Source organism: Carassius auratus, unplaced genomic scaffold, assembly GCF_003368295.1.
Source record: "Carassius auratus strain Wakin unplaced genomic scaffold, ASM336829v1 scaf_tig00033981, whole genome shotgun sequence".
In the NCBI taxonomy this organism is placed as follows: domain Eukaryota; kingdom Metazoa; phylum Chordata; class Actinopteri; order Cypriniformes; family Cyprinidae; genus Carassius; species Carassius auratus.
The window spans coordinates 3,193-13,290 of record NW_020526116.1 but is presented as its reverse complement, the minus strand read 5'-3'; the positions used below and the strand labels follow the sequence as shown (position 1 = coordinate 13,290).

The window sequence follows — 10,098 nt, the reverse complement described above, 5'->3', positions numbered from 1 at the left end:
ATTGTTTTGAAATGCATAAAAAAAACCCACCTCCCGGTCAGGAATACCCCGCCTGTGATATGATCAAATACTGCAAACTACGTAGCCGACGTTACGACGTTAAACCGGGGAACCAGAAAACCAAACACATATGCGCCCCAGACAAATGTGTGCATTGTCGAGAGTCTCTGACGGACGATGGAGCACATCAATGCTTTATACAACCTCTAGAGCTTAAGGAACCGTGTGAAAAGTATATTTTTTACGACTTTGAATCGCGTTACGAAAACGGACGCCACGAGGCTAATTTTGTCTGTGCCATAACGTTCAAAGGTCAGAAATTTACCGCCTACGGCACGGACTGTATCGCTAAGCTAATCAAGCGCTTCAGACAACCCCGATACAAAGGCTACTGCTTCATCGCTCATTACGCCTCCAGATTTGATGCCTTTCTAATTCTGGAGTATTTTTGCAAAGTGGGGATCGCGCTCGAGGTCATAATGCAAGGGTGCAAACTACTCCTAATGTTCGACGACGCATTTGCCCAACGATACATCGATAGCTACTCATTTTTCCCATTCGCTCTCGCCAAAATGCCCGCTGCGTTAGACTTGACGACGACTGAAAAAGGCTATTTCCCCCATCTTTTCAACAGGGTGGAAAATGAGAACTACGTCGGACCGTACCCTGACAAAAAGTTCTACAACTACGAGAACATGTCGGATAAAGCCCAAGAAAAGTTTGACGAGTGGTACAGCACGGTCAAGGGTGAGCTCTTTAACTTCAAGAAAGAACTGTACGACTACGGCGTTAACGACGTCGTGTTATTACGTGAAGGCTGTATGAAGTACAGGACGTCATTCCTACAGTGCACCCAACTCGACCCTTTTGGGTTCACGACGATCGCCAGCTGCGCAATGGGGGTCTTCAAAACACATTATCTCGCCAGAAACACGCTAGCCCTGACGCATAACAAAGCGTACATCCACCAGAATAAGTCCTACTCGAGCGGTTCGATCCAATGGCTCGAGTATATAAAAAAGACGCGAAACGTGGACGTTCATCACGCCGTAAACCACGGCGAAGTATCGATCGGTAAGTACTTTTTAGACGGCTACTACGAGCAGGACGGCATCAGGCACGGTTTAGAGTTCTCGGGGTGTGTTTTTCATGGACATTGCTGTCGCTTTGAACCCAATCAGACGCACCCCCTGTCCGGAGTACCCTACGGGGTTCTCAGGAACCAGTTTGACGATAAGATTGAAATTCTCCGGAACGCGTACGGTTTGCAAATCGAGGTTCTGTGGGAATGCGAATGGAATCGGATGAAAAAGACCGATCCCTCCGTGATAGAATTTATGGCCGATTATTCCGCCCCTGAGAGACTGAATCCACGCGAAACGCTCTATGGAGGCCGCACCAACTCCTATAAGCTATACCACAAAGTGAGCGGCGATGAGAAAATAAGATATCTGGATTTCACCAGTCTGTACCCTTTCTGTCAGGCCAGGAAAAGCTACCCGATCGGACACCCCGAAATCATTTTCGCAGATTTCGAACCGATTGAAAATTATTACGGACTTATCAAAGCCACCGTGTACCCTCCCCGCAACTTACTCCATCCAGTCCTTCCTTTCCGTTCGAACGGAAAGCTGACGTTCGCGCTATGTAGAACCTGCGCTCAAGACCAAAACCAGACCTCGAGCTGTACCCACACGGACCAGGAAAGATCGCTCTCGGGCTGTTGGGTCAGTATCGAGCTTTTAAAAGCCATCGAGAAGGGCTATGTGGTAGCCAAGATAGACGAGGTTTGGCATTTTCCACAACGGTCAGACACGTTGTTTGCCGAATACGTAAAGACCTTCTTATGTTTGAAACAACAAGCTTCGGGCTACCCTCCGAACGTCGTCACGGATGCTGAGAAAGAGGCTTACATTAGTGACTATTTTGAAAAAGAGGGTATTCAACTCGACCCGGAAAAAATCAAGTACAACGCCGCCCAAAGGGCGATCACTAAATTAATTCTGAATAGTTTGTGGGGACGCTTCTCTTTAAGACCAAACTTACCTCAAACGATTCTGGTGCGCGAGCCCGAAGATTTCACCAGAATCGTTTTTGGCAACACCGACACCTTGACCTATTTCTCATTCGTCTCAGACGACGTAGCTCTAGTCCAGCATAAACCCGACAAGGACGATGTTTGCAAGGCGCGCGACGTCAATGTTTTTGTAGGCGCTTTCACTACAGCGCACGCACGACTGGAATTGTACGAATTGATGGACAGACTAGGCGAACGACTGCTATACTCCGACACCGACAGCGTCATATTCGTGTCTAGGGACGGCGACTGGGAGCCTCCTCTGGGTGATCATTTAGGGGAGCTGACGAGCGAATTGGACCCCGACGACCACATAACGACCTTCTGTGCCAGCGCTCCCAAATCTTACGCGTTTGAGACGGTCAAAGGTAAAGTCGTCATGAAAGCTAAGGGCATAACTCTGAATGCTAAAAATTCCAAAGCTATCTGTCTCGAATCCCTGATTGGTCTGGTCGACAGCTATGTGACGTCTCACGATAGATCCAAATACATCCTGGCTCATACGGAAAACATTGTGAGGGATAAAAAGACTCTCACATTACAAAACAAATCAGTCGTTAAGAGGTTTAAGGTCGTCTACGATAAACGTCGGCTTTTAAGCGATTATACCACGCTTCCTTACGGCTACTGATCAGATGGCGATGCACAGAGGTTCTCAGGATGTGTCCGATTTTGATTTCAGACTTCAACACCCTTTCAGCTGCGTTGTATCCGGACCGTCCAATTCTGGAAAGTCTTATTTTGTGAAACTTTTGTTGGAAAAAGGTTTGAATATCATTTCGAAGAAAATTGAAAACATTGTTTGGTTGTATGATTGTTGGCAAACTTTGTACGATGATTTACTTCAATTGTATGACATTAAATTTATACAAGGAATACCCCAGAGTCTGAATGATGATGATTTACTGCCTGTTACCACCGCCAACCTTCTCGTCGTCGACGATCTCATGGAACAAGCTAGCGCTAACGTCGAACTGCAGCGCGTGTTCACTCAATACTGTCACCATCGTAATCTCAGTTCTATTTACATAGTGCAAAATTTATTCGCGCAGGGAAAGTCGAGTCGGACCATCAGCTTAAACGCCAATTATATGATCCTGTTTAAAAATCCTCGGGACGTCCATCAAGTGGCGATGCTAGGTCGTCAAATGTACCCCGGAAACACGAAATACTTTATGGAGTGTTATCACGACGCGGTCGACCGACCTTTCGGATATCTAATGATAGACTATAAAGCGAAAACTCCGGAGCAGTACCGTCTCAGAACAGGATTGCTTTCAGACCGTCAAGTGGTTTATATCCCGAAAAAAAGAAGAACGTGATCGCCATGTCCGCGAGGCTTTGTAAGCATCTGCCGGTGTTAAAAATGCTACATAAAGCCACCCCTAAACAACGACGCCTTATATTACAATCGGCGTCCGACGAATTCATTTTAGCGCTCTGCGAAGTGGCTCTAAACATCCTCTACGGGGTCATTCCGGTCAGCAGGCAACAGTACCAAAAACTGAAAAAGAGAAGAGCGGATATTAAATTTGTAGCCGATAAAAAAATCGGCATAGCGGCCAAGAAACGAGTCTTCAACCAGAAGGGAGGGTTCCTGCTACCGCTCCTCAGCGTCGCGGTGCCGTTTCTCACGAGCTTGATAGCGAAACGTTAGGATGGAGTACGCCGAAAAGATGTATTTAGTCCCTCATCATCAACTGGATAAGCTCAAGAGTGAAAATGCTCGCGGAGAACATTCAACAGACCGTGGAGAGCGATTTGGACGCCGCCATAAGAAATATTTTACGCCGCGACGATTTGAATCCTTATGAAAAAGTCAAACTTTACAGCCAAACCCTGAACAGGTTTTGACCGTCGTTAAACAAGGGGATCGTGAGAGCGGTGTTTTAACGCTTTCGTTACCCCATCTTGACCCCGGTCCTAAAGACGAATCGCCGACTGCCGCTAACGTCGAAGACGGTAAAGCCGAGGAGACCGTCGTCGCCGAAGTTCTGAAGAACGTCCCGTCGAGAAGCGTGAAAAAACAGCAGATACATATTAGACAAGATGTCTAAAGCTAAAGGACTAAGCTCGTGGAACGAATCCGGGGAGTTTGTGTTCAGGGGTAAAGCCGTACAAGGTTCGCACATGCTCGATTTGTTAAAAAATGTTACGGCTCCGCAAAACGTTAGGGATGAACGGAGACCTCCGGGATGGTCGGAGTTTCTACGCGCCTTTGGCGAATTAAACATCCCTTTTTCTACGGTGCCGAACCAACAGGTCAGACGTACGATTAACTCTCTAAAGAGTAAACCCTTAGAACCCCCATCACCGTCTGTTAGACCTTATAAAAGAAAAAAAGGGAGGAGATATTCACCTCCCTCGGGTGGAGATTTTGAAGACTCGCCGTTTAAATCGCCGACTATCGACCTACGACAATGGCTGGAAATGTAACGACTCCTTAGATCGAGCATTCATTCATTTGTATCTTATGATTAAATAAATAAAAGACGATGAGAAATATAATGGTTTAAGCTTTTTTTTTTATTTATACGTCAAACATGTCTGCACACAATGAACGCACGATAACATTTTATCATTACAGACATGCGGTCTCAATCTCTTCACAAAGAGGGACACCATTTTATCATTTCTAATATAATCATCGGTGTATAGTTTCATCACGTGGCTATAGTCGCGACCTCTGGCTAGATGATATAGAAAAAACACACAGTGCTGTCCGCAGGTATCCGATGAATAATCCTGGACGCGTCTGTCGGAGTATAATACGTCTACGTCGTTGACGTCTAGAAAGTTATTGATGCTGATTGGAAAGCGGGGGCTGTCGGGCGGATTGCCGAAGCTGTCGAAAAAACAAGCCGTCCCCTCTCGCGCTAAATAAACGGCTAGCCAATGCTCCCCCCGCGATCGAGAGGGGTGGGTATTAACGATGCAGAACGACGGTAAGACCCCCAACGGTTTTTTGGGTAGTTGATCGCTCGGCAGAACCCCGAGAAAATGAGTCCCGCACGCTATTTTATCCGCGATAGCTGTGAGTTGTAGCGTGTTCATCTCTCAGTAGTGATCGATCAGTACCTGTCTACGGTTAGACACTTCAATGAGGCTGTCGAATACGGCGTAGATTATTAAATTAACGGTATTCGGCAGAGCTTGTCTGAAACGAGCTTCTACTCTGATGTTCCCGGACTTGATGAGGGAAATGTGCTGACCGCAGTCCTCGTCCGGCGTCAGGTTAAATGCGTAGAGCGTGTATCCGTTCAGGAAATCATTCCTGCTGATACAGAGCGGTCGATCTTTAAGGTGTCTCCCGGTCGTCATCGCCAGCTGATAATATTCGCGCACCGCCAAACCGGCGTCGAAATTAGGTTGTAGGGGCTTGGCGGGAAATTGTTGACCGTCCACGTAGACCGCTAGGAATTCCAGATTGTAATGTTTGAACGCGAATGGATTTTTCTCGTAGGAGCCGGTGAATGCGTCGTTATCGACCATACCGATAACGATAGACTTTGGCAGCGTTCCTAGAAACAGATTTTCTTGATTGGAAACTCGAGAGCCCGCGGGTATGGAGAACGATTTTAGACAGACCCTGTCGATGGGGTACTTGGCCGTGGTCGAGAGCAGCGTTTGGGCGTGAGCCAGTCTCACCGGGGGTGATACGGAAACTTTTTTGACAAATAGGGACGCGGCCGCTATATGTAATTTGTAAGCCAAGTCGTCGGACCTCATCAGACAGAATTCATCCTTAGCCCGTATGAACCGTAATTTTAAATCCAATCCGTTAATTAAAAGTTTCTCTTGAAAGAATATATCGCTGTGTATGGGGGCTAACAGTTCCACCTCGCTGCTTCGCCCGGTGTAGAGCGATCTCTTCGTCAACCCCTCGTTACGACCTGCGGGGTCATGTACGTCCATGTGACCGGCCGTGTCTTTGTGAAACAGCCCGGCGCTGAAAATACTTTCCAACGTATCTTTACCGTAGTTGAGCAGACTTTCGATGATGCAGCGATACGGATGAGTTCCGGAGCTCTGAGATATCAGACGGTCGCCGAGGGTTACGTCGACCTGTGAAAACATGGTAGCTGCCAGGTAATTTATCGGTCCCACCTTAGCCGGGTGAGCGATATCTGCTCCGTCAGGCCCCGTGATTTTCACCCGTAGATAGAGCATCGTGTTGTTAAGATCCAAATAATCGTCGCCGTTGCCGGCGATAAAAACTCCAACGGTGCAGAGTACGATATGGCCGATAATGGGGCTACTTCTAAATAGCCGTTTTTCTCAATAACGGTCTGCGTCAGCGGGACCGTAAATAGGTCCAACTCGGACTTGATGCACTCCCCCGACATGCGATGCAATAACGCCATGTTAGAAGATGGTTTTTACGACTCTCTTGATCGACGCCTTTCGTCTAACACCCGCCTTACGCTTTCTGCGTACGACTGAGCGTTTCTTCGGTCCGAGTGTTGTTTTCTTCTTTCCCCACTGACCACGCCTCCTCACACCGGGTGGTTTAGACATCCTCTTACGGGCCATGACCATCAGACCGGATCCGTCTTGAGCTTTATCGTTATGAGACCGCGTCAATACGTTTGAGACGACGTCGGATACTATATTTTTAGCGGCCGATTTTAGATGGGGTTTCGCGATGCTAAATCCTCTTTTTAACAGAGGTACAGCCATCCTGAACAGGCCTCTGAAAAGACCCCCTAACCCCGCTCCGTACATAACCCCTCCCCCGGCATAGCCCGGCAAATCCCCGCCGGCCTGATTTCGGTAGTAGCTGACGTAGTCGGCGGTCTCTCCGGGTCTATAATAAACCATTTTTCGGTTTAAAGTGTAGTTTTACGATGACTTTCCCGTAAGAAAATGGTACTCTGCGGTTTTGATCGTCCTTCAGCTCTATGGTGATGTCGGTGATGTGATCCTTGCTGATCGATGCGTAATGTGGGTTGTCGTATCTAGCAATGACCGAGTCGTTGCTTTTACCCGATATATGTACGCATCTCAAAAGAGGAACGTAAGAATCGCCGACCGTTTGATATTGGATAATATCCGTGTAGACGTACATCGTGTAGAACCCCCCGTTGATATCGCATTGATGAGGGGCGTCCGCGACGGCGTTTACGGTAAATCTGGTTTTTTTATGATAGTTTAAACCTCCTAGAGGTTTTAGCGTCGTTCCTAAAATAGTGGCTAGCCTCCCTCGAAAACTTATCGAAATGTTGGGTTTCGCGGTCAGATTCACCTTGTTTTTGAATTCGTCGAGACTCAAAACGGCCGCCGGTGCGGTAAGTTGATTTATAGCACGCAGGATTGTACGAATGTTTGCGTAGTACCCGCCGCTTATGTGTAATTTCGTAATTGCGGAAAAACCGCTATAAGAGCCTTTGGAGGTCTTGCTATCCGGGGGTTCCGGACCGTATGTAGGAAGAAATGACCGTCTTCGTCATCAAAGTTGTACCAACTTCTAGGATATTCGATTTCGGCGAGTCCGACTTCCCATTGTCCTTTCAAGTCTATAGCTTTTGCTAACCTGGTCGTATAGGAGGATATGCGATTTTCAGGATAAACCGACGACGACGCATTGCACGGTAACGTGACGTAGAACCCATGATCGTCCATGGCGGTCCTTCGTCGGTATGATCTCGTCCGTTAAACGACGGGGTGTTTTAAGTCCAGCAGAGTTTTTTTATCTATGTAACTATTAAATTTTGAAGGCCACCCTAGCCATTTCACTAAAACGAGCGTAGATTTCCCTTGTTTTTTCTGGCCTAAAATCTTTTCCACCTTAAAAGATTTGTTTTTACTCACAATTATTTTTTGCAGCTCTTTTTTCGTAAAAAACCCCCTCGATGACATCGCGTCATAATCGGTGAGTCTGTAGACCGGGGGTTGACGCGGAATACGCGAGGATACGGTGAAAAATTCCTCCGTGTAGTTCTGCTCATAACCTTTCGCGAACGGACCTCTCACTTTAGAAATCCTGACGACGTCGCCGACTTTGAAATTAAATACGGATCTCTCGGTCTTCTTTATATCGCCGTACAAGTTTTGAAACACTTGATCCTCATTTACTTTACCGACGTCCACGGGTCTCATTCTGATACTTCGATGATAACTGGTATTGTACCCCTGCACGATGTCTTGTAAAACATCTATGTATCGACGGGAATTTGTAGCCGTTAAAAATCGCCACATACGACTTTTTAAGGTTCTGTTAAATCGTTCCACGACGCTGGCTTTCAAATCGGTAGCGGTAGCGAAATGATTAATGTCGTGCTTTTTCATCACATCTTGAAATTGTTTGTTAAAAAATTCCTTTCCCTGATCCGTCTGCAATTTCTGAGGCACGCGGCCCTCTTCGAGGATAGACTCGAACGCTCTAGCGACCTCGAGACCGCTCTTATTCTTCAACACACGAACCCAGGCGTACTTGCTAAATACGTCTATGCACGTCAGCAGATATTTATGACCGTCGTTATCCTTAGCGTAGGCGATCATGTCGACGAGATCGGCCTGGAACTGAGTATCGACCCCGTACACGACCACTCTGTTTCGTTTGTATTTTATAGGCGCTGGTTTGTGTAATGTGTAAGCGTCCTCACCAGCCAGCCATTCTGAGACCTGTTTATCGCTTAGACGGACCCCGGTGTCTTTCAAGACGGCGTCTTTTAATCGTTTTTTACCGCCTAAAGAGCCAGGGTTGGAGGGGGTGTAATAAGCCTCTTTCATGAGCTCCGACATGGTGCCGTCGCAACCGTCAAAAAGAATGACGCGTACAAGCGGTTTGAATCAATCTTTTATTAAAAAAATGTTACAGGATATAATTACGAGTAAAATGGATATAATAAAAGATAGTAAACATGGATATAATAGAAATACTATAAGTAAAATGGATATAATAAAAGATAGTAAACATGGATATGATAGAAATACTATAAGTAAAATGGATATAATAAAAGATAGTAAACATGGATATGATAGAAATACTATAAGTAAAATGGATATAATAGAGGATAGGAAAGATGCTATAAGTAAAAATGGAAAATACAACATGTAAAAAAATACATACTCTCTGATTAAAAAAAAAAAAGAATGGGGTTAATACGATTCAACATGCAAAATGGATATAATGATGTTACATACACAGACTAAAATGTACAACGGTTATAACAGGGATGTTACAGGATACAAAATGGATTAATAATACCGTCAGTGGTAATCTAACCAGAAAAGAAAATCGCGGCAGGCCATCATGTTTTGTCAAGGATGTAATCGACGTACATTACAACAATTTTGTCCACGTTTGTAATCATTTCGACGATTTTGACAACGTCGTCCTGATCATCGGAGTCATATTCTTTTGATTTCTTCATTAGCTCGGTGCAGACATCTGCCACGTAGGTACAGGTACTCAGCAGATCGGTGATCTCGAGCGGGGATCGTGATTCACACAACATATCTAGAACCTGTTTTATCATTACGATGGGTGGATCGTTACCGTCAACACATTTGTCCGTCAAATAGTCCCACGAGCTAACCAGTCCTCTTATATACGTCATATTTTTCTTTAGATTTGCCTCGCGCACGGTATCGTGACACGGAGTATCGGGGTGGGATGCGTCCATAATAATCTTGCTCACGAGATTCGTCATCTGCTCTCTGTAATGGTCTTTAAACAATAATTCCATACAGTACTTTAGGCTACAGGCTGCACCCATGTTGGAGGCGGTTTGGTCACTGGCCATTCGCGTTTGGGGAGATTTTCCCAGAGATCAACAACGTCGCCGACTATTTCCTTGCAGGGTTTGTCCAGAAGTCTCGCCCTGATTTCTTCCACCTTGGAGACGATGAATGGTTCGTCTTTTAATTCGCGCAGAATAGTCCCGACTGTTCCTTGAATACGATGGGGTTGAGATTTTAATCCGCACCGCTCCAGGAGGGTAGTGATGATGGAATGAAAAGAGGGTTTAAACAGCTTGCCCGAAAGTTCGTCAAAGTGTGTGTCAAAGTAGTAGTTG

At 46.0% G+C, this 10,098-nt stretch overlaps 2 protein-coding genes across 2 annotated transcripts; both read right to left on the bottom strand.

Annotated features, from left to right (window-relative positions):
• Nucleotides 1-5,134: 5,134 nt before the first annotated feature.
• LOC113081368 (uncharacterized protein F54H12.2-like) lies at nucleotides 5,135-6,247 on the bottom strand. Its single transcript, XM_026253468.1, has one exon. It carries the CDS (start codon nucleotides 6,245-6,247, stop codon nucleotides 5,135-5,137), a length of 1,113 nt encoding a protein of 370 aa, XP_026109253.1.
• Nucleotides 6,248-6,442: 195 nt separating this feature from the next.
• LOC113081367 (uncharacterized) lies at nucleotides 6,443-9,110 on the bottom strand. Its single transcript, XM_026253467.1, has 2 exons — nucleotides 7,923-9,110; nucleotides 6,443-6,884 (listed from the first exon to the last, which is right to left on the bottom strand). The coding sequence occupies exons 1-2, from the start codon at nucleotides 8,819-8,821 to the stop codon at nucleotides 6,443-6,445; spliced, it is 1,341 nt and encodes a 446-aa protein (XP_026109252.1). The 5' UTR covers nucleotides 8,822-9,110.
• Nucleotides 9,111-10,098: the final 988 nt, after the last annotated feature.